The sequence below is a fragment of the Doryrhamphus excisus genome, linkage group LG13 (genome assembly GCF_037039965.1).
Source record: "Doryrhamphus excisus strain RoL-2023G ecotype Guam linkage group LG13, RoL_Dexc_Guam_v1.1, whole genome shotgun sequence".
NCBI lineage: Eukaryota > Metazoa > Chordata > Actinopteri > Syngnathiformes > Syngnathidae > Doryrhamphus > Doryrhamphus excisus.
The window spans coordinates 10021233-10047193 of NC_136369.1; the positions used below are offsets into that span (position 1 = coordinate 10021233).

Consider the following 25961-nt stretch of genomic DNA (forward strand, 5'->3'; position numbering starts at 1 on the left):
ACACTGCTACTTTCTGAAAAGTGACGTCATTGCCCCGTCACCATCACATGACCAGAAGAACAAGCAGGAGGCCTGCACAAAAAACAACAGCAATGGTGGACTACAGAGCTCTGTTTGTGCTGCACAAAACCTCACCACCGTCTAAGGACTACACGTGAGGTAGAGGGAGATGCACATTACAAGCGGAAGACGACTGACGTATGTGCATGTGTTCTTTCTTCTATAGTTGTAGTGTGTCACATGGTTGTGTCTGTGTCTTTGTTTACAATGCTACATGTTGGTGTAGGTGACATTGTGTGGACTATGGATGTAATGGTAAATAGTAAAATCGTGTCCGGTGTCCCATTCGGTCCACATTTACAGAGGTACATTGTGAAAAAGCCATTTCCTACACTGTACATATTTCTGGTCAGGGAGAATCTGCCAAGAACTGCTCAAAAAGTAATGTGCATTCAGAAAGTTATTTCATGTTAAACCATCAAGTTGTAAATTCTGCATATTAAGTCTGAGTAAACTTAACAGGACTGTGCACAAACATTGATGACTGAAACTAAAGGTTTAGCATGCTGGCAAAAGATGCTGGTGGAGCAGCAGAGTCCAGATACAGTATGACAGCAGCAGGACGACACACACAAAGACCACTACATCGAACAATCTTTTTTGTAACGGCTATTGTGTCACTACAGTATTGCAAAAGCACAAGTGCAAAGCTAGCAATGGCGGAGCAAGGCCGGATGAAAAGCAGAAACACAAATAGAAAGTCAATACTTACCATACTTGTAACCTAAACGCAAACAAACAAGGTTACATTGTACATTTTGTACAATAGGCAGTGAAGAGATTTTTTTTCAAATATAAAAGACCCTCAGTATTATGGCTCCCAATAAAATGGTTACTTCCACCAAGGGGGAGGTTTTCTCCACAGTGAAATATGAAAAAATACAAAGAACAAATTTATACTGTAAAAAAACGTCAACATAATATAATAAGAAAAAAAAAAAACAAAAAAACCATTTCACACCATTTCTTTAGAAATTTACTATAGAGATGAATCAGGCTACAGCATTAAATATTTCATATGATTTAATAAAACCAACAAAAAAGGTGATTTCACAAATATTTAACCCAACGGGCATATGTTAACACTATATTTTGTTAATATTACGACATCCTTCAGTGACTTTATTATCCTAGTGTTATTTCGTCTGTCTTTTCAGTGTGACAATAATACTCCTTTGCAGTTTTCAGCCCTCTGTGTAGGCCTGTCACAATAATCAATAATTAATTGTACAATAAATAATAACAACATTTTCCGGCCTTGATACGCTGACATGTACATGCATGTTTATTTTCCTCCTCTCTCTCTCTACCAAACAGGCTGGGTGACAAGAGGGTTCACTCTGTCTCAACACATGGGCCTGTTGGTTCTATAGCGGTGAGTGAACCCTCCTGTCAGTTATCCAGTCTCTGTGTGTCAATATGCTGTCATGTAAAATTTCATTCAGATTACAACACAAATTTACAGATTATCTATTAATTCCATTAGGGAAATTAATGAATAGAGAATTTGGTTGTATCTTAAGCAGGGATGCTCTGATCAGGGTTTCATGCTGATGATTCCGATACCGATCATCCTGAGTGAAATCTGCCGATGCCGATCACATGGATTAACTGTAAATTTTTCAATATATTTATGATGGGTTATTGTGCCATGGGCGCCGTAAAGGGAGGAAAAGTTTGATAACTAAATGGTTCCCTGACTGCCAAGGGGCCCCAAAAGTATTAGTAGTACATTGTCTGGTGGAGCAAGTAGCTGGCCTCCAAGTGAGTGTGTCCTCCACCGCTGAGAAACGCAGGTCACCAAGCTGGCGTTTGACGCTGTACTGTGAGTCAAGAAAACTCACCATACTCTATCAAGTATTTGTTCTTCAAATGGAACATTGAATTAAAGCTTTTTAACATTTAACTTTTTTTGTGGCATTTGCTGCTGCATGCAAATTTTTACATAATTCTCACAAATGGCATGTAAGTTCCACATGGCAGACATGCTTGTTTTGGTTTAAAACCGGACGCCTGCGCAGTGTGAAGGAAATGGGGAGGGGGACACTACCCACATTAGAACAACACACTACACTGCACACGGGGATTTCTACGGTTTCAGCCTGTAGTAATAGTATGAGCCACAGGTGATCGTTTTTTTTGTTGAAAGGCATTTATTGTCATATGCCTCTAACTTGCTTTTCCACAGAAATCAGCTGATTCTGATCAGTAGCCGATCAATCTAAGCATCCATATTATCAAATTAGAATTTTAAAGATTACTGAGCATTTATCTCTGCCACATCTTGTTAGAGCAGATTGTAATTTTTGATGCTTGTGTTGGATCCAGGTAAAATGCAGAATCTCGATAAAACATTAATCTCCTTGTAGTTATTGAGTTCCTACATACTTAGTTGCCAGACATTTAACCCTTGGTGGAGGTCTACCATTCTAGTAACAATACAACAAAATACAACAAATACAATACAATACTGACTTTTTACTGAAATAACATAGACATGAAACAAGAACAAGAAACAGCAGGTTTCCATTGATGAGCGCCCCCATTCCCTTTGCCACAAAAAAGGAAGGGCACACTTGTACATCTCTTTGCCACAGGAGTCTAATTTGCTTTAAATGAGAAAAGACAGGGACTCATACAAAAGCCGTCTGTTTTTCCTCACAGAGCTGCCTGTGCGTCTGAAAGAGCAGGCATTCATGTGGCTGTCTCACTCGCCACATAGACAAAGTGACAAACACATCATAGATTAATGAGGAGTCATTACTGGATATGGAATACTGGGAGTGAAACAAAGTGTGAAAGTCAAAACGTATATTTGTACACCCAAAGGGGAAAAAACATAATGAGTGTTTACTTTCATTGACTTAAATTTTTCTTTCATAATGACTTTTCCATTTTATATCACCTACATCATTAGCGGCTTTGAGTATTTTTTCTCACAAATGTCACTATAAATGACCAAAAATCTGTGGCGACCATCCTGGGAAGAAGAAAAGGAAGGAAAGCAACTGCGAGCCACAGTATGATGAGAATACTGTTGATTAAGCGCTATCAAAAGAAAGCATTGTGCGACCAGCCTCACAGCCAAGTTGAACTAAAAAGGAAGTTAGGTTACACTGTCAAATGAGAGATTGGTATAATTTAATTTATTTAAATTTACACAACTGATACCCTGCTCTGCCATGCCCTTTCAGAGTCCAACTTCAGCCCTGTAGCTCTCAGCCAATCACCAAACAGCCATTGCCAGCATGCTACCCCGCATTGATGCATTTTATCAGCATGAATATTTTTTTCAATATATATTTTTATATATATTTAATATATTTTTTAATACTATTTGATTTGATTTGGTAAGAAAATATCAGCCACATCTGTATTAGTGTCCATATATTTGGTGCTGGACATTGGAAAGATTTAGTGTGGAATTTTGTAAATCCATTAATGCTGCCTTTATTTGTTTCCAAGTACATTTATTATATAATAATAACAATAATAACAAGCATGAACTACTGTAAGACTATGTGATTGACTTAAAAATATGTTACCTGTATGATCATGTTAATATAGTCATTCAATTAGTTGAAAAAATTAGTTGAAAAACTTGCAAATATATTTTATTTTATGCATATTAATCTAAAAAAATATAGAAATATGCCACTATGAATCTTAACATTTATCTTAAAGGGATAGTTTCTTTTTTACATTAAGTTGTATGACACCCTCATAGGAAGTGAAGTCCGTCAACAGAGACTCACTCCCTACTTTCTGTCCTGAGCCGAGTTCTGGTCGGATTTCGGTGCTGAGGAAAGTAGTTCCAGCTAGTTGCTGGGGACAGTTAAGTAAAGAGTTTGGCTTCTCAAAACAATATGCGTTCAAAAGTGTAATTCATTTGCATTGCAAAAATGCCTAGAAGAAAAAAAAATTGGTCGTCGTTATTTTTCCAATGTTGCGCACATTTGCTTCACCGGTTTCACAGTGTCCAAAAATCCAAACTATCCCTTTAACATCTTAATATAGTATGGCAAATGGGCTCAAGTATAATGAACTGCTCTGAATGTATGACAGTAACAATCTAGCTAACAATCTAACTGATTTTATTATGGCATTTTAAAACAATAATAATCTAATGGCCTCTAAAGCTGCTCTCATATGAATAAATGAACAAATGGAAGTGAAAACAATTAGACACTGTTAGTATGAAGGAGAACTGGGCTGACACAGTGGAGGGTGTTAGGAAACAAGAAGGACCATGTCAACAGAAGTTAAACAGTCATGGAGGGAAGACATTCCCCCAAAGGAACAGGACGACGTTAAGGGACACGGAGCAACAACAAGCCCAAAAGCAGAAAAGCGCATACCTTTAGCTTGGAATGAAACTCACGAGATTTCCTTCTGGCAAGAACCTGAATGTGACTAGACACCTGCGGGGTAGGGGAGGGGAGGAAAACAAAGGAATAGCCTGTAACCATGGCAATGAAAAGCCCCCTGCAACTGGGCAAAGCCAGACGTACCTTAATGGCAGCTTGGATTTCTCGAACTTTCTTTCTTGCTAAGACCTGTATGTGACTAGACACCTCCATTCAAAAGAGAAAAGGGGAAAATAAACAAAAACGAGAACAAACATGTCTTTGTTTGAATTTTCATTAGGGGAGACAAGGTCCAGGTGAGAGACATCTCCACACAGCACACCATGCTAACACCCAATAAAGCATTATGCCGTGTGTCGTTGTCACTTAAGTGAGCTAATTAAGGAGGATGCAGGCCCCTTTAGCGCACATTAAGAGCACACAGATGTGATCCGCTGTGTACTGAATGTCAATTGGTTTGTCTCGTATTCTTATGGGAGTTGGACAAGGCATTTCACCGGCCAGTTTACTTCTCATGTGGTGAGATTGTCATGGTGAATATTTTGGCAGGTACAAATCAAATGATTTTTGTTTATTTTTTTATCAGTGGAAATTATTACCTGCTCATGTTTACCTAACAGGAAGTCTGACAGGAATAATGATGAAATACCATTTGTGATTAATTCTGAATGAACACAATTGGTGGATGTAAAACTAGCAAATGGGGATGGTAAAGCTTAAGTGATGAAAAACCTACACTGCCTAGCCAAAGAAAGATCACACATAATATTTTGTTTTGAATTTGCTGTGGCAGCATTTCCACCTGTTTATACATACATTTTCCGCCAAGATGTTCTATTGATGACTAGTATTGTATTGAGCCAACACTGCAAAGTCTTCTCCGGATCATCCCAGCACATCCCATGGTTTTCAGGTCTGGACTCTTTGGCAGCAATGTGTGGAAATTATGTATCCTGCTTCCTGAACCACTCTTACACAATTTGAGGACCATGAATCCTGGCATTGTCACCTTGGAATATGTTTGCACCATCAGGGGGAAACATTGATGGAATAACTTGGCCATTCAGTATATTCACCGAGTCATCTGACCAACATTCTTTGGGCACATAACATTACCGAACTTAGACCTGACCTACTGCAGCAACCCAAACACTATTTGCTTGGTTAAATCCTGGTGGTGACCCTGGCCAGGCTGTGTACTTCTGGTAAAGAATAATTAGTATTTTTCTTAGAAAGCTAATTGGATTTGGATTAAAGATCCAGTTTGAAACCATTTGGGTGTCCATTGATAGCAACAGTGATTTATATGATCCCGGCCATACTTGTAATGATCCTCACAGCAAATTCAGTGAAGTGGCTGAATGAACTAAACTAAAATTTGGAACACCACAATTATTTATTATTAATTATATGAAACACCAGAAATATTTCTTGGCATTAAATAGTATAACACTCTCATTTTCTTTTTTGCCATGCCAACAAAAATGCAGGCATTGCTTTGACAATTTGACAATTACATTCAATATACAGTGGAACATCGGTCTTCAGTTTTTGTATAATTACGTGGAGGGTGGACAGATGTGTGATGTGTGACAGGAAGTGACATCACCGGTTCTTGTCATGTGTCTAACAGTGTTTGTAAGATGTCTTTTTACAAAACATGCTCTCAATACATCTGAAGTCATTCTTTACCAGCTCTGACGCCTCTCTATGATGTCATCACCAATAGAGTGTGAAGTTATTTGTTATCTAAAACAACTACAGTACGTGAGTAGAGGGTTAGGGTCGCGTAGGTTTCTATAAAATGTGTTTTATGTTATTTTTTGGAAAGGATTAATTTGATTACCATTGTTTCCTATAAAAACATTTTTTTCTGTTGAAGAAGTTTTAGAAGAATTAATAACAAAAACCAAGGTTCCACTGTACTCCATTTAAAAACGTATGATTCCCATCTTCGTTCATCACTGTTGTTATTGTGACATTTCCAAACGTTCTTTGAGCATGCTTCTGACTGGTTAACCTTTTTTGATAGCATATTCTTGACAAGAACAAGAACATTCATGTAAACAACAATTGTTTTGAAAGTCATTGTTTCAATGCATTTTTTAAAAATGCCATTGGGAACAAACAATCCTCTGTGTACGCCTTCCTTGAGTTGAGGAGCGGAGTTACTGAGAAAAAGCAGACATCCTTTGTGAGTCTGGCAAATCGATACACGCACACAGTGATCGAAGGTCACTTTAGACACCAGCATATTCCCTACTTGAAAGAACGATGAGATCCTTATCACCATCTTTACTAATTATCTGGCTGTTAACAATTAGTCCATTGTGTCATTTAAAATGTAATTTTATTTATATACTCACAACTATAGTACTAAATTCTGAATTTGTGGTGTTTATTTTGTAATGATGAACTGGGTCATTTGCAGAACAGATGCAGCCTGTAATTCATCACTTTGATTCAGAAATATGAGCTCATGTATGTGGTCAACGTTATATGTGCAGCCTGAAGAAGACAGGATGCACTCCCCAACATAGACAACAGTAAAATAGTCTCTTTGGTTAGAGACTGTACCAATGTAATAAGGCCTAGACTTCCGCCCCATTAATAGAGACTTCTACCACAGCCAAGTGCATGAACACTGTGATTTACTTCACAAGGACAAGGAATATTTTGAGTAACAGTGGTTAGTTTCTTTTTACATGACATCTCATTGATGCCCATAAATGTATCATGTACAACTGATTTATTGTATGAAATTAAAGGCTACATTTGGAGCAAAGGGTGGTCATGAGTTCAAAGCTATTTGAGGGAGGTAATTTATAATTTGTAAAAGGGGAAACCGATTGATATGACTCGAACTAAACCTCTCATGTGTGTATTTGAAAGCGGAACTAAGAGTGACAATTCCAGAGATATTTAAATCCAGGGGCATCTGTTCATGCAACATGGCTGTGACAGAGGATTAGTCAACCCCATCCCTCGTCTTACCTGCTTGCGTGTCCTCGTCTTTCCGGTCCGTAGCTTGATGTATCTGGCTATCAGCTCATTGCGACCTGCAGGAACAGGAGCATGGAATGGAAAGAGCTAAGTACGTAGTACTACAGTGTGTTGACTGTGGCTGCACGTGGTTTTACATTACTTCTTTTCACCATTTAAGTATTGTTATTCCTAAAAAAGGGCTTTGATAGGCTTTGATTTTAACATTGTCCAGTAATAGTAATACATATAACACTGCAATACCTTAATACAGCCTTAACGAAACCGGTTCCGCTTAAACCAAAACAGAATACCAAAGGGATGTCTATGTATTTTTCACAAACCGAATGCACTGACATGGAAACACCATGCAGTATTAGCATGAAAAAAACAGATCCAGCACAGCACAGCCTCTCAAATTAATCTAATTCAATCTCATTCTCTTCAAAGCCCAACACGTTGAAAGGAAACAGACATAGCTGTTCATAATATTACAGAGAAGGAACTGGATACATTGGGTTTAAAACAGCTCTAACTAAATTCTAATTAATGCACAGCATTGTACAGATTTCCAATTAACAATGGCTCTAAACATTCTTGTGTCCTCAGGTCTGCTCTAATTGTTGTTGCAATGCACGTGACCCCTGCTTAGCCCTTTCATATGTTAATAACATGCCGCCAAACAAAACTATTAGTCAAATTATAGGTAGGGAGGCTTTAATTATGTGTCCAGCTGTAGCCAAGCAATGCCATGGTTCTAATCTACTATTCTATGAAATGTTCAACACCCCCCACCCCTCCACTGTCAAAATCACTAGAGGATTTTTGTTCCTTCCCTTCATTATCAAATGTCTTGCTTTTACCAGAACCCAATAGGACACGCCAATATACCAAATGAATGCTAATACAATATGTAAAACAGGGGTGTCACAAGATCTTGTGAGATTAAAACATCACAAGATTTCTTGTTTAGAAAAAAAAAAATGTCTCGGGAGTACTTGGCCTGAGGATGAGATAAATACATTAATTAATCACACAATAAATCAAAAGGAACTTGATAATTGTGGCAGCCTCAATACACTGGCTTGTGCATGTTTGTCTGGTTTCCTCATTTCCCGCCTCCAAACAGGCAGTAACTGGTTGGTTTCAGCACCCGTTACTTCCATAGAGCAACAGCATGAGCGGAGTGAGCCCTTTTGTCAGTCATAAAGTCAGCCATGTCTCAGTGGGTGGAGGCAGGGCACAGCGTAACGCAGTAGAAATTATATTAGCAGATTACAATAAAAAATAAAATTAAACAATGAAAACAATCGTAGACTCAATCTCATGTATCGTCTCGTCTCGTGACACAACAAAATCTATAAAATTTTAATTGAAATATTCCAGTTTGGAAATGCAAAATATTATTTGGTTGTGCCAGACACAGACCAAACAATTGTCTTTGTGATTTCTGTAAAAAGAAATAAAAAAACACATATACATACCTTGTGTAGGACAGCAATGAATTCAAACATTTAAGTGAATGACAGTGTATATTTAATTTTGTGGTTAGGCCAGGCGTAGTGCATTCAGCCATGTGACTCTCCTAGCAAATAAACAACATCTGGGGATTTGCAGCGCCAGGCTTCCTGTGCAGTAAACTTTAGCAGATGGATAAAGATTTCAATAATTCAGACACTGTGGAAACGTAACATGACAATACAGGCATTCAAGCAACTGATTCTGAGATCAAAGCACACAAATGGCCAACTGAAAGCTTGTTTGCTATTGAATAATTCATTCTTTTCACTAGACTGAGGGGAAAGCTCACTGGGTTCTATATTTGTACAGCAAAATAACAATGCCTTAAAATTGTCCGAGGTATAGGTCTGTTTTTCCCACCTGAACTCTATGAGGTAGAAAACTGATCCACAAATAATAATAACAATGTAGTAGAAACATATTTCTCATAAGAAAATACAAAAGCGTTACACGGTTATGGAGCAGTAACATTACTTTGTTGTGGAAGAAAGTTTAAAGCAAGGGTTGGGAACCTGTGGCTACCTCCGCCAGGCATGGGGGGGATGGTCTGATGAAATACAAACAGGAACGAAATTAAGGACACCCTGCCTCCAGATTGGTTAAACTTGTCAGCGGCCAAGACTACTGTTGGCATTACCTCTATTCTTCATCCCACACGCTTTTCCTATTTTGAGTGAATATTCCTTGACGGGCTTACAAAACTTGTTAGTGCAGCAAAACAGACAATATGCCTGCTTCCGCTTCCTGGGAAATTTGTTAAAGAGCTGTTCCCAATTTTAGCTCCTCCAATCTTAAATATTATAAATCTATTGCTTTCCTCTGGCACTGTGCCTGCAGCTGTCAAGCCTGCGGTGATTCGACCTTTACTCAAAAAAAAAACAAACCCCGACCCTGAGAGTATTTCTAATTACAGGCCTGTGTCTAACCTCCCATTTATTTCCAAAATCCTTGAAGAAATTATAGCTCAACAGCTCAATGACCACATGGCCTCTAGTAATTTATTTGAACCTCTTCAGTCTGGTTTTAGGGTGAACCACTCTACTGAGTCGGCACTTGCAAAAGTGAAAAAGATCTTCTTTTATCTATGGATTGTGACACCACCTCAATATTATTATTACTAGATTACAGTGCTGCCTTTGATACCGTCGATCAGTCTATCCTACTGGAACGCCTTCAAACGCATATTGGTGCTACTGGTCCGGTACTTTCTTGGCTTACATCTCGGGGATCGGATCGGATGACAAACAATCACTGATATAATATCTAATAATTCATACTGAATATAATTGTGGTAAACCACGAAAACAACAGATTGGATTTTGACAGGATAAAAAATGCATAATTGAAGAAAAGAACCTAGAATATAAACAAGTTGTTATGAACATAGTCCAATGTGCTTGCTGCCTTAAGTTTAAGCTTTTTTATCCAATAAACCTTTCTATGCATAGTGGGTGAATTCCCAGGGTTAAGTGAAGTCTTGCAGTGGGACCAAGTCTTGAAGAGGCCTGAGAAAATTAACTCTTTAAAGGGGTGTTCTTGCACTTAAAGCAGCAGGAAAAGGATTAAATATTTATTGTCTGATCCCCAGGATTTGTGCTGTTCAGCTGCTGGAGATGGCAGCCGGAATGAATTACCTTGAATAAATATCAATGCCCCTGGATGATCTAGGAAATATGAATGGGTCTCCACTAGCATCTCCTCAAAAGGATGGTGGCTCAACTTTCACTAGTCTGTCCTCAAGTAGCTGATTCCTCATTCAGTCAGGAATCCAATTTGGCTACCAGCATCCTTTCTCCAAGGAAGCTGTGACAGACTCCCTCTGTTGTGAATAACAATGAGGGGCATTGTCACATTTTGCAATGCCACACCCAACTTCCCATAACCCCCCCAAACAAGGTCACAGGTTTTTAAATGTACATTTTATAAGAGTTTCATTCAAGTCTTTGTTTAATCCATCCAAATGTCCCCGACTTTATATGGTGATAGATTATAATAGAGATTGTTGTGCCCCTGCTGTTTTGCTGTCTTGAAATTCATTGTGTAACATAGCCTGGCTATTTTTGGCCAAGGCACACAAATTAACTGTCTTGGCTGGGTCCTCTGAGCAGCAAGAACAATGCTTTACAGCACTGCGGCAGTTTTTTTCTTTCCCCCTATTTTAAAAGCATCCATTTCCTGTAATAGCACTTTTTTTTCCTAATGCAGGCACGACCACAGTCACATCTGGGCTCGCGCTCCTCCATGAGAAAGCACAGGGCCTGGCTGGGAATCAGCCTGCAGATAGTCTGCAAGTGGTCTGTTGGTGCAGGGCTTCCAGCGCTCTGCTCAACAGACAGACATCGTAGAACTCATATGCCACAGTGACTGGCCTGTAGGCACAAACCTATCAAGAGCCCTCTTTTTTAAATCTTTAAAAAGAAACGAGAGCTACAAACAAATCACTGAAACTGTCAAAATGAAGCCTCTTCAAACCTACTTTTCTCACATATCACTGCAATCAATGGCTGATTCGTCTGACTTCTGAGCAATAATATATCAATTACATACACATATTAATCTTGCCAAGCAGATTCTAACACAAGTAAATCTATCAGACACTACATAACACTGAGTAATTCCAGAAATAAAAAACAAACACCTTCCTGCTCCTTAGCCATTCTGTTTTACTTTATTTTTTGTTTGATATAGTCATTGAAATTATAAACTGAGCTCATCCAACACGCCTCCTGGCGCTTATTATGAGATGCCTTATTCTCTCCTTGCAGCACATCAGAGTCATTGCAAATTGCATATTTGGAATCTGAAGGCAAGACTTGGGAATAATTCAAGACTGGAGACATACTGAGTGAACAACGTTGTTGATGTGAATAATCACCCATACGCCAAAATCATCGGCAGAAAAAACTATACTGATATGAGTCAATAACTCATTTTATGTCAGTATCAGCCGATAATATTATCGGACATCCCTAGTTATCCATAGAATACCACTGTTTGCCAAGTGGAAGTGAACATCTGACCTAAAGACCACAAAAATTGGGCATGGTCTCTCCAGCAGAGGATATTATAATATAATTATTATAGGCTTGGCTGGGACTATGGCCAAATGCTTTGCTGACCTATATATTATGTTTCTTTGAGAGAAACAACTTCTAAGGGCAAGTAAATTTGTAGGTTATTCAGGAGAAAATAATCACAGCTAAACTAAATATGAAAGGTAATTCCAACAGGTGTTTCCTGTGGAGTGGTGGTTGTTTTATTACCCAACATAATAACAGGTCAGGATAATTTAGGCCGCAGGCCACTCCAGGTGGAAGTTAGATCAACTTATCATGACATCTGGCTCCATGCAGTGTTGGTAGAACTGCGTGTGGAGAAGACTGCACTATGGTGTTAGATTAATACATACATTTTTCTCTTTTCTTTGGTCCACTCATACCAGTGACGTGTGGTCAGAGATGAGGCTGGATTGGATGGCACATGTACAATAAATTGCAGTGAACCGTCCTACGATGAGGTGCACAGTGCTCTGGATCACTGTGAAAAGACATAGATGAGCTGGCAGGTGCTTGTCGCTGCTGTCCTTCCATTGCAGTGCTCGGCAACCCGCGGCTCCAGAGCTGCATGTGGCGCTTCAGCCCCCTTATTTTTAGTATATAGTAACAGAGCTTTTCCTGGTGAAGGAGAGGCTTTGTATGCAAATAAAAGGTGTAAATTATAAAGGTACATATTATTTTTTTAAAAACAAAGGAGGGGATTCAGAAGTCTTTAAAAACATTTTTGCCTAAAGTGACTTGCTTTGTTATTTTTTTATATTCTCTTAATGTGCAACATTAATTAGGGCACAAAACTTGAATGTACAAGTAAAAATACAGAGCCTCAACAGTTATGAACCTCACTGCAAATTGCTGGTTCACACTACATATTGATTGAAACTGACACCATGTAAATAAAATGAACTGAAATGAGAACACCCATGCATAAGCAGTATAAGCATGAACATAAAAGTTACAAGATTTTAAAAGTCGCAAACTTGCTGTATCTGCAAGTCTAGTATTTGCTGCTGAAGGAGCTGACAATTATATGCAAGCAATGATAATATTGAAAACCTCTCCTGAATAAGGCTATGTGAACTAACATTGTGGCTTCTGGACAAATTTCACTGTGAATTTCACTGACCATTTACTGACCTGTCATAGCAAACATCAACTTCTCTTTAATATGTGTTCAACTGTAATTAACAGCTCTTTAAAAATCCATTTTTCCCCCCTCTGGACACCAAAAGAAATCAATACTTAACTCTGAAACGACCTTATTGAGCTGGCTAAAAGGCTTTATTGCAGGGGCTGGGCCAGCCACATTTGAGCTAATGTGTTAGTTGAACAGTGGGGGATTAAAGGTGAGGTGTTCTCTCAAAATCTTACAAGACATCACAAAGCAGCGGGGCAGTAACCTGAGCTTTCCTGGAGACACTGAGAGGATTACAACAGCAACGTCTGCTGAACTCTGCCTGCATTCAGACAGGGTTGGGGAGGCAAAGACAGCATCTTTATCACCCAGACTGGTCCAATCCATTCTGTTTCTACTGCCCGCCTCAAACAAGGCTAAGAGCTGAAACCCGTGAGGCTCCACTCACGATATACTCACAGGGGACCAATTTTCACGGCCAGCCCTTGTCTGAATCACTCTATCAATTAGGAGCCACTGTGTTTATCATCACATACATTATTGTAGAGACTAACCGGGTCATTGTGTTGAGCTGTGTCTCTCAAGAGAGGAGAGAGAGCGATGAAATAAATGACCAGGGAAAGAAGCCACAGTTGGACAGGCTGCTGGACTAATCTGAAAAGACGGCTGTAATTATGAGTCTCCCGAGGAATTGGCTGTGCAGCAAGTCCGATGTGTGAACACGGTACTAACAGTCAGGAAGTTGCACTGCCCCATTTTCCACAACAAAGCAAGACACCAAGTCAAATCAATAGCTGCAATCTCTCAGGATCAATTGTGTATCCGAGCACAAAGGAAGACATGCTGACTGCAACTACTATGTATAAACATAAACTCAAACTTTGAGGCCATGATAATAAATCTCAACTTTTCTTGTAATTACAATGTAAGACCAGAATGAGGGAGTTGTAAAGTGTAAAGTTAGGATAGAGACAAATAATAGATATAGCTTTCAGTATTGGGGCTTAAAATAAGATAACATGTTAAAGCATTCAAGTGGCGTGGCATATGATTATTTGGTGTCTATGGTTCCTTTGTTGACAGCGATTCTGTGCAGTGTCGAGAGACACTTGTTACTTGTCATCAAACAGCATAAGAAATAGATGGCAGACTCTGTGAGCGGTGTGTAGTCTCTGTGCTCGCGCCGAGAGAATAACACTAGCATTCAGATTCCATTCATATGCTGATTACACAAAATGGTCCCTACAGTATGAGATGATCTCATCAGAATAAAAGTGTTTCATCAATGGAATATGATGTAATCAGCAAGAGACTTGTGATTTCTTGAGCAGCGCATGAAAGTGACACTGCGTCTTTAAGAGGACTCGCTGTGTTTTAGTCAAACAAAAGCAGTCAACTGGGAACATGCAACCTGAAACCAGAAGCCTGGCTCCAAGGGCCTCACACACAGACCTCACAGCTGGGACACACCCCATGTACTGATTCAGACAGGCAGCGGCTTGATATCCAACACCCAGAGCAAACAACCTTCAACCAGACTGACTCATCTCACTCATCTAAAAACGGGTTAAAACAAATATGAATCTTGAAAAAATGTGCCAAACATATTCAACGTCCAGAAGATCTCTCAAAGAGAACCAAAATGAACATGAATTTGGATAAAACAAACATTTCATTAAACTCACTCAAATGAGTCCGGTTACAACATGGTTGCAGGAGTGCTGCTTGCAATTAAATTATATGAAAACAGACGGTATGTTTTTTAGTACAACCAACAAAGGTTCTAATGATCCTTGCCGGTGAAAAACTACAGATTGTAAATCAATATAAGTATCTCTGATGAGTGATAGATTCAAACTTTTCATTGAAAAATGTCAACAAATTGTGTAAAAAAAAAAAGAAATTCTAATTCTAATTCTAATTTTCGCTCAATCAAAAATGTAATGTACTATATGAGCTATTCAGCTATATGACCTATTCAGATTGCACGTTGTGGTTATATTAGTGGTGTGTCTTATTGTACTTATGTATTTTACTGCCTTTTTAACATAATGACTACTGGGCTATGAAAAATAGCCTTTATGATCTGATATCACAATTGGAAGCACAGATCTGCCCCCTAAACAAACTACTATTTAATACTTATTGAGGCATTATAAAATAAATCATGCAGGTCCTTAACTAGAGATCCATTTTACTGCCAAGTTTAATTACTTGCCTATTCTGAGGGCACATACTGTAGTTAATGAGCAGTTAATGGATCGGAAGGATGTCAATTTAGCAAAGCAAGGACAGTGAAAAAAATAAGATCTAAATTATATATGATATGAATAGTTCTATTGGTTTGTTTCTTTTTTGTCACAGCATGGAAAACAAAGGCTGCATTTAATTTCCCTCAGAACCAAGATCAGAACAAACATTGCTTAAGCAATGTCCCTCACCTGGTGACTCATTTGTATAAAACAAGCATTAACTACATAAGTGTGGATAATTGATTTCCTATACAGTACATTCCTGACCAAAATAAAGCACCCTTTAGTTTGTTATGCTTTTTCCACAGTGCAGACTCAAATACAGTTAATGTTTTACATGCCCATGTAGCAAACTGGAACACTGTAAAGACTGTAAAAACTGTGAACTAAACTCAGATGATGTAAAATTTGTTATTAATAGAAATATAATCATAAAGAAAAAATTGATGGAGCCGTTTTAAAAATAGAAACAGAGTGCACACAGAAAAATATGCAATTTTCTGCAAATTAATAAACGCTATCATTGTAAATATGACGTTTACAAAAATGTTTCATGTAATATGTCTCAATAGGCATCAAGGTCTCAGCATGTTTGAAAACCATGCCACACCACTCAACAGTAAGGGTCATCTCACCACACTGGAGTGTTTATTTTTTAAGTATCAGTTATCTGAGCTATTTTTAACATATCGGATTTACCAACCATAATATCGGTCTGATAATCATCATGCACTGCTAGAAAAAATGCATTTGGTTGTTTTGTCACAGAGGTGTTCCGCGTCGCTAATTTTATGCTTACTGTCTTTTTAACCAGATATGTAGAAAGACATTCCTGTGAGGCTGAAAAGCAACGTGATGCCCCACCTTTGACAAAGACATACACACGTGAGTGAAAACAAGATAGTCTTACACCGATGGTGGAGGAACCAATGAGGTATTATTCAAGAGGTGTGTTTCCGACAATGAAGTTTCTCACACACCATTTTGAGTGAATGCAGGTGACTCGAGGAGCCTGAGCTGATCCCAGAATTCCCAATTATCTTCCCAGCAGGGAGGATCAGGTCTGCACGCTCTGTCTCAGAGCATTCTCGGCCTGGTGATACAAGCCCCACAGGAGCATAGAGCTGGGCCATCAGGGCCAAGCCAGGTCTACTCATTATATGCAACTCATTCTTAGCATCTCTGCAAAGCAAGTGCCACTTAGTTCCCACAGGAGGGGTCTGGGTCGGATCACTGACCAGATGGCAGGGGGAAAAAAAGTTGTGATAGGAAAAGCTGAACAATAAAAGACAAGCAAGCACAGAAGCACCAATCTGGCAGCCTGAACAATAGGCACATTCAAGTACATACAAATTCTAGAACATTGTACATTGTCACTGATACATAAAATATAGATGTATCGGAAAATACGTTCAACTGTATAATAATATAACAAGATCAACTGTCACATACTGATGTTTATGGATAGCCAGGAAAGACACTATATGGTTGTACAGTATACAGTATGTGATATTCATTTGCATATTGAAGGAACAGAAATGATACAACAGTAACACAAAGGCAGCCATGCCAATGAGCTAGCAAGGCAAATACAAATATATAACTTGATGAATAAACATACAATTTGTGTGAAGCGTGTTGTTTCATTTATCAACTCTATTTCTGGAATAAATGAATGCGGTCTAGCACAGCAGGTGAACTGTGCAAGTTCTTTGGCTTGGGCCAGTGCCCTTATTTCTCTTGCTTTTTTACAAATATTCTTCTAAATAAGTCTTGCCACGGCAAACGCGAGGTGAATCAGTACTTGCTGCAGATGTAGATCTGTAGATGCAGATCTGCCGCCCCAGTTACAATCAGCCCCAAAGAATGGGCACTTTGCCAGTCAACACAAATCCCGGTATATGCGAATCACTTCAGGTAAACACCACAATAAGCTAAGAAGCAAAAATTAGAAATTGTGTGTACTGCAACAGAGTTGCTATAGAGACTGTTGCTAATTAACTGCGCTCTAGCCCTGGATGACAAAGGGCTTAAGGGCACTCAGGGTGACTCCTCTTGAGATGAGCTCTGCGTTTGAAACATGCTGCTATCCCTAGAGTCTCAAATACAAAATACCAGTCTTCTTATAGGCAACTTTCATCTCAGATGCCATGAGAGGTTGTGTGACTCCCTCTAAACCCTTTAAACCTAGATTAAAGCACCATCTCAGACACAGTATGGTTCACAGAGATTTTTCCCCAAAAGAAACAACATCATCTTTAGTGGCACAAATATTTCTGTGGTTACTAACTAATGGCATTCTAAACAAATCCATGCCATTTACCTTGTATTAACAAGGAGCACCTTGCAGATGATGGTACTATGTTTTGTTTCAGATCTATATTGGGAAATAGATTATACTGTATTACAAAAAAAAACTTTACACCAACAGGAAGCACACAACTTACACAGTAGGAATTGTTATTGTTGTTTGGGACGTCTAAAAAGTGACGGACCGGAGTTCAGCGTTCACGCATATGGCTGTATTTGTGCATGGTGATTGAATTAAAGACTGAGCAAGGGTAATGCTCAAACGTCCAGTTTGTATAGTCAGGAGACATAAAAAACTGACACAATGTTGACTTCATACAATGAGCAAGTCCAAAAATGTATCTTTTTTCATGTTTATTATCATTAAAAGTTAGAACCGGAACAGATTCTTTCCGTCTTGCCGTACGGCCGACGCAGACAGAGCTGCGACGCACAGAGCTTGTGAGAGCCTACAACAGGCATTCAATCTTATGGAATGCTTCCAGCGGCCACAACGGAGTCGCGATGGATCCAGTGTGAGCAAGGGGTAAGAGGACATTTCAAAATGTCAGCAACTCAAAAATACTTAATACAAAATAGAAAAAAAACATTTATAGAAGACAGAAACATGTCCTTATTTTGTGACAGGAATACCAACGTGTCAACTGCATCAGGCTTAGCAGTTGTCTACCTTCCTTGTACAGCTGTGGTAGAGCTTGTCGTGTAAATAACTGACTTCAAAACCTCGCTGAACATGGCGAATCCATCGTTTTCAGCAGGTTTTTAAAAGCTGTTTTTTTTCCCACTGTTGTATCGGGAACCATATATTAGCAATGTGATATGGTCACAACAGGAGTGTGGCAGACATAGCATATATTCCTCATATTGGGAGTTTGTGCCAAGTGAAAATTATTTTTTGAACGCTCTGGATTCCAAGTACCTCCATATTGCTGAGTTACTGCTTATTTTTTGCCGACTTCTTCCACCACAGACACGCTAGCCTGTTAGCTTCAACTCAAACCTCTGTGCTTCTGCTCTGCTCCTCCTCCCTCCAGCAAACAGGCATGAGGGAGATACAGTGCAAGTTCAGTCTATATTGATATCAACAATATGCTTGGTTTTGATATTGTGCTTTTCTGACCTATTAATGTAGTTACAATGTTGTATTAACATGTTAAAACAATGACAAAGTTTCAGATAATGATGTTTGCACATGTGGAAGTGAGCCCGAAAAGAAGTGTGGGAACCCCAAAGAAATCCAGCTGAATAGGTGCAGATTCTGGAAGAACTAAAAAGCTTTCTGTGCTGATTATCGTGTGTTAGTAGGGGACAGTAGAGTAGCTCCTGTCTGAGCCCAAAGTGGCAGTCAAGGGGCTTCATTGCAACTCCTAAAATTTGCATTTTGTTTGGCTGGAGGGGTCACATGGCAGCTGCAGATGAACGCTTTGTGGAGCTTTCTGCCTTCACTTGACACCGACAGGCTGCGAGAATCCTCCGAAAGAAAATATTCCTTCTTTCCATGACATCACCCAACCAGGGATTGGGTAGAGGTGGGAGGAGAGGGGGCACAGCTGGTGACAGTCACAGAACCATCTGCCACTCACTAATAGTTGAGACTGCTTTACTTAAAAACTTGCGCTTTAACATCTGCACGGCTGCAACATGGTATTTTGAGATTGAGTGTCATGTAGGACCACTGATAGCGATGTTACTTTAGCTGATTGACAATTTTTTTTTCTCATTTTAAATGCATTTCTATAAATGCGAACATCCGCTATGAATTCCATATCACAAGATTTTTTATCATTGAGGATTTGATTCGTTTCATTGTTGAGAGCGAAGGCAGATAATGAAATTACTAACAATGACTTTAATAATCGATTAATCGGTCGATTATTTGTTTTTAAAACACATTTTACATTTTTAATAATCTTTTAGCAGCAATTCCTTTAAGAATACATGAATGGAATTTTTCCCCTTGAAAAAAAATCACAGCAAAGAGAGCAAGGAAGAGAAAATAAAGAAACTCCGTCATTGAAATTGAAGTAGACAAAAAATAAATAATCAACTGACAAATATCACAAACACTCTAATGCAAATCAACAAATCACTGGCACACAATCCTACATGTGCATGACTAATAAATAAATAAATAAATAAGAAATAATAAAATAAAGAAACTTTAGGGGCAAGCTGTTCGTCTGTTCTGGGGGGAGGGGTGGTGCTTTATTTGATGGTCAAGTTGTGAAGCACGAAGCAAGAGGATATGGCCTGCGTTGGACAGGCACAGCCATAGCTATTTACAGTTTCACTGTTCCACCACTAGGTTTTGTGTGTATGCATGGTAAGAGTTGTGCATTAAAGTAAGCATTTTCCTGTGCACAAGTACAAGTGGATACATCCAATACTTTGTGTGGGAATGTTCTTACACACACTCTACGCACACATCTCTGCACTGGTTTGCTTTTTCAAAGTCAAAGCTGACGTGTGTGTTTTGCCTGAAACACAAAGATATAGGTCTGCTGTCATGGATGACTTGGGAAATTAAAAAATAGTCACATTCGAGGGGCTGAAATCATTTTTAAAAGAAACAATCAATGACCAAAATAATTGTTGATTAGTTGGACAATTGATTATCGAGTCATTGTTGCAGCTCAAAATGATATACTATGGCAGTACTGTGTATGCGTTTATTGTCTGATTGTTGAACAGGTACAATAGTATGGTCAGGGCTTGGTGACGATCGTGGATTTTTTTGAATGAGCTTGATCAATTGTCATCAGTCATGGTGATGACAAAAAAGCAGAAAGACCTTCAATTCACCCACCATCTAATTAATCTGATCGTGTTTGCAAAATGAGCAACATGTTTCCTTTTAATTCTTCTGGATAATACCAAAACAATTCATAAGAAAAACAGAACGTACGTATGTCAGATTTGTACTCACCATACATCTTCCCCTCATCTGACAGGATGATCTTCCGACGTCCACAGGGAGGGTAGATGGCCAAGGCCTCCTGAAAGCTCTGCTCGATGTCTGGACTCCACACCCCTTCTGCATCATTGTCCACAGGCTTGTCTGCCGAGTCGCTCATTCTCTCCATGTCCTCGGCAGGGCTCTCGCTGCCGCTCCAGCTGCTGGGATCAATTTTGGCAGTTGTGCTCTCCAAGCGGATGCCTGGAGCAGACTAGGGAGAGACCTGGAAAATAAATCAGTATAATAACAATAAATAAATCAAACCATTCAGAGCAGATTATATTGAGGCATACAAATGAAATAAAAGACTATACACACCCACATACAGTGTAATGTATAGTGCAATGGCTGTGTTTGGAATCGCTTATGGACTTAACTGACTTAAATGAGGGGACAGTCAGTAAACAATTGAGTTAAAATACACTGTGCACAAACAAATTATGAAACAGAACAACAGGCTATGTCTGGGCAACAAATTGATTCTTCCAAAAACAAAAGCTGTTTATCATCCACATGATTTGTTTTTCAACTGCAACCACCACCTGAACATCATCTCGCCTACAATGACAGCTGTAATAATACATGACATTGCAGACATTGTTTCTCATGTATGCAACAAGGAATTCTGTAACTTGCCTATCACAACACAAATACTGTACCGTTATAGCTTAGTGACACCAGTAAAATGAAAATCCAAAGCCGTAAAAGAAGGTTTATCTTGATGCCGTGGCAGCAAACGCACCCGTCTCAGTCGTCTGTGTTGTGGCTGAATTTCTGATGTATTGCTTTAATTTGTGATGGGGAGCTGACCGACCTGTCCACACAAGCTTAGAAACTACTATGAAAAGGTGTCTCTGCACTTACTTATGACTTGTACAGTCTAGATTAAAATAAAACAGGCTGTATTAAATATTAAGCAATGTTTTTGTCAACAGTCCAAGTGCTAATGCTCTGATTCATTCCACAATGTTAGACATCCAACAACTCTTGAACAGATTTGATTTGTTGTACTTAATCACCCTTTAAGTGGGAATAGTACAATGTTTCTTTCAGCATGTCAGTTCATGAAGAGGTTAAGGGTACAAGCTGTTTGGGGAGAAAAAACTCACTTTGACTGGAGAGCGTGATTACTGAATTCTGTTTGCAAACTGCTGACACTGCATAAGTACCACGCGACTGAATTACTGCATATAACGTAGTACTTTTCAATGAAGAATGAATAAGACCAGTCCACGTCAGGTCAGACCATTATCAACAACAAAACAATAGCTGCTTACAAATATATGCCGCTATGAATGAGTGGTCTGAGCTAGCTATCTGCTGGGTTACACCAACAAGCACTGAAGCACAACATTTTGAGTAGCAATGCACAGTCGCATTAGCATGCTCAGCTAATCAAAGCTAATACAGCTAGCTTTCACTGGCTATTGCTGTTTGCAAGCTCATGCTGGGTTACAAGAGTTTCCAAGTTTTTGGCCGACTTTTTCGCCAATGGATCGTTCGACTTCTGTTTTTCAGGCATGTCCACCATGTTTGCACCCGTTGTAAGTCTTCTTCACCTGCCGACTTTCCCGCCGCTCCCATACTTAAATCAACAGTAACAATACTCGGCAGGCACATATCGATAATCGATTGGGAAATAAAATATTGTGATATATCGCCATATGGAGATATTGTCATACTCCTACTGGGAACCCAGAACACCGTTTACATGTCAATAAAAGGCTAAAACAATAAAATACAAAAATGATAAATACTGTTTTGACCTGAAAACGTTTCCGTGTGGATAGCTCCATCGCCAATAACATAATGTTGCAGAAACGTTTATTATACACCATGACTTTCTACAGCCTGTGTAATGTCTCTAATGTAAATGTGATGTCATTATTCTTGCTAATACAACAATAAAATACATAGAAATGTCATATATGAGAAACTTGCAGTACTTGCAGGGTTGGGTGTTGTGTCATGAAGGTGCTTATAACTGACGCTTTTCCAGAGGAAAAGCCAACGTTATTATCAAATGCATTCAATATATTTTTAGATTCTGGAGGATGGAGGATGTAGCCAAACTCAGACATTCACAACAAAGTCAAACTTTTCCTGGAGGAATAAAAGCTGCATGTACTTCACATACAAGCAAAAGGTGAAAACGCAAATATTTTTTAGGTCATACAAAAAATAAGGCTGTCAAAAAAAAATAAATAACCAAAGAGCCAGAGACTCATCAGCCATGAATCTCACTTCACGTCAGTGGTCATACGTACATGAGCTTCTTCTACTCAAGAGCAAACTGGCATTCTTCTTACTTGTTTACACAGATAATACATATACAGTAGCAGCCCAACATTCTGTGCTACTTCTTCCCGTCTCTGTGCAGTTTCTATAGAGCAGCGAGGCACAACAACAGAGCAACATTGCTGGCCTGAGACTTGGCATATAAGGAGCTATTGATTTGGACATTGAAGAAGAACCAGGTCTTCTTCGTAAGCCTTGAGACTCTGGTAATCACACCAACTAATCAAACTACTTGGTGCTTTCTTTCATTTGTCTTTCACAGGTGCTTTCTGTTCTTATCATAAGCAGACTGCAATTTTTTAAAATGAACAATTTTCAAAAAATCATGTATTTATTTATTTCACTTTTTTCAAGAACTAGCAGGTCATGAGCCAAGATCCACTCAGTGTACTCAATTGTCGTTGAACACAAACGTCACGTTTGAATACAACACTTATAAAATATTAAGATAAGAAGCAAATACGCTTTGGTGAACTCAATGTCAGCTGCTGAGCTACCTATTGGAAACCCCTGTTTACAACAGGCACCATCAATGTGTCTGTTGTACAACTTCAACACACAACTAGTGTTTTTTTTTAATATACATTTTTAAGCTGTGTTGGCTTTTTTTGTAGTGGTGGGCCGCCACTAACTAATTTAATTTCTATTACGTTACACTCTTCTGTAATCTGTGTGTATGCTTGCGGCCCCGCCTCCACCCTCCGGCTGTATGACTGACAAAAGGGTTCACCCCCTGCATGCCGTTGTTGTATGGAACAAACGTCCCAAGGTGCTGAAACCAATGCACAGAGTGAACCCTTTTCCTGCCTGTTTGGAGGCGGGGCGGGAGATGAGGAAAACAGACACACATGCACATGCCAATATATTAATTCATTTATTATCTTCCCAGGCCTAGTGTCCACAAGACAATTTTGTCTCGGTCAAATCTTGTCACATTTTAATCTTACAAGATCTCATGACACACATGATAAGGACGAGAACTTATAAGAATGTGAAATTATATGTAGGATTGACACACATTTGCTCAGGCCCAAATTAAAAAAAGGTGGATCTGTGCAATTATCCAGAGCCACATCAAAATTTTAAAGGGCTCTTTTGTAGCCCATGCCTCCATATAGTTATATGGGTTTTGGCTAAGCAGTTGTTGCATTATCCTGCTTCAAACAAACATACATGTGACCAAACACACATCTTTTTGACAAATAACCTAACTAATAATAATAACATGTAACTAAAGTTAAACTGAAGTGTTAAGCTCATAAATCGGCCATGTCTTATTATTTTTGTTTAGTTGACTTGGGATCTTGCACAAAGAAATACTTTTAAATGTAAGACATCCACCTTCAATAGATTAGTTGCTTTGCACCTATAAATGGGATGCTTCTGTTACAAGCTATTTGTGAGTTGTCAGTGAAGGGGTCTCTTAATGAGTACCATAGAATCTGGGGACTAATTGTGTTTGCCAGAGGAAGGTATGAATGTCACCTATTGAAACACTTGTGGCTTACAGATAATTGCATATTTTCCTCTTTTCAGAGTGCACACCATAGAAATAGTCTTGGTTGTGAGTTGGGGGTTGGGGGGCAGGGTGGCCAGCAATGCAATAAGTGACAGTGGTAGCCAAGCAGCGTAGTAGCTGTGACATGGCATTATGGGAAATTACACTTACGGCGAGATTACTTAAACCACTCACCGAGCCGGAATCCAACTCCTGAAATTAAGAGAACCCATTTCAACCATCAGACTGAGCAAGGTAATGAAATAGCAGATGAGAGGTCTCGAATGTAATTTTTCATGTGGAGTTCTTTTGTGCTGTTATCTCAGAAGGTGCGATAATGATTCCATGAATGACTTTTTTGAACTCCATAATGGCTCACGGTAGTTAAGGCCGCAATGTGTAAAACCATAATTGCCATGCAATTTCAAAACTTAACATTTTCTGGATGTTGTAAAGACATGATTATAACAGCAATGTCAAAAGTATTTCATTTTGAGCAATGTGCAAACAACCATGAGCATTCTGAATCACAGGTATAGCAAATTAAAAAGTTGTGGTAAAAGGGTCTTTGAAAGAGGATCCCTGAGGACCTTGAGATACAGTTATGCTGAGAATGAATACAAGATAAATGTAGGTACATATTTTTGCAATTACCTTTTGAATTTACCTTATTTACACATATTTTCCGCAGGCCAGCATTATATTTGAATACAAAGAACTCTATCAAAGTCAAAAGGCGACCTGTTGACCTCAAGCTTGCAAGTTGCGTAAAAACAAATTACTCGGGGTGTCCCGAGACACCCAACGATACGATGCATGAGAACAAGACGAGACAAGGTTTAAGAAAAGTGCATGAAAAAATTTGACTGGATAAATGTTATTTAATTGTGTCACAAAAAAAATTATTTTGGATTAGTATATATTAATGTTGGCCAATACTTTTTATATACCGGTATACCAGTATAAATTCTTCCAATGATAAGAAATTACTTTATAGTGGTATCAATAAATTACGTGTTTTCCTGCGACTGTGCGCCATAGTGCACTGCATTGACGCATTGGCGCCTCACATGTACCACAGCATGTAAGTCCCAATGATTTCCCCATTAAATGAATTGCGGAATTATCCAATAAAAAGAGAATTTACTGTTAAACATGTTAAACTGACATAATGTGAATTAAATGCTGTCAACGTGGTGAGAAGGAATGTTTGTGTGGGGATATATTCACTCAGGGCACCCCCCAACTATGGCGGAATCATTTAAAAACACTAAACGGCCTCCTCCCCAATGTTAAAAAGGCGATATACATTGGCAAAAGTTGCCGGAACCTCCTCTTGCGAAGCGTGAATGAAAGCTAGCGGGGTTTGCAGTTGTGTGTGTGCGACTTGGGCTTGATGAGTATATTTTATATAAGCATATAAATGTATATAAACGAAAAAAAATCATGTTTTAATCTCATGAGCTCTCGTGACCCCTCCACAAACTACTACTATATAATTCAAGAGAGGAAAAAAATGGATGAAAAAT

General features: G+C 38.9%; 1 protein-coding gene and 1 long non-coding RNA gene across 8 annotated transcripts in view; one reads left to right on the plus strand and one right to left on the minus strand.

Moving 5' to 3' along the window:
* Window positions 1-25961, minus strand: part of tead1b (TEA domain family member 1b) — a 45456-nt gene that overhangs the window by 11089 nt on the left and 8406 nt on the right. For 2 of the 7 annotated variants that reach the window (XM_058089129.2, XM_058089130.2), the window contains 4 exons: window positions 20607-20859; window positions 7422-7486; window positions 4419-4634; window positions 773-784 (listed from right to left, as the gene is read on the minus strand). In XM_058089129.2, the coding sequence (XP_057945112.2) occupies window positions 773-784; window positions 4419-4634; window positions 7422-7486; window positions 20607-20763 (450 nt within the window). In that variant the 5' untranslated portion in view covers window positions 20764-20859. The remainder of the gene's footprint in view (window positions 1-772; window positions 785-4418; window positions 4635-7421; window positions 7487-20606; window positions 20860-25961) is intronic. The other 5 variants (XM_058089132.2, XM_058089133.2, XM_058089134.2 and 2 more) reach the window with 5 other exon arrangements.
* On the plus strand, window positions 97-16219 carry LOC144901587 (uncharacterized). Its single transcript, XR_013629642.1, has 3 exons — window positions 97-159; window positions 1378-1435; window positions 16185-16219. It is a non-coding gene; the product is annotated as an uncharacterized LOC144901587 (long non-coding RNA).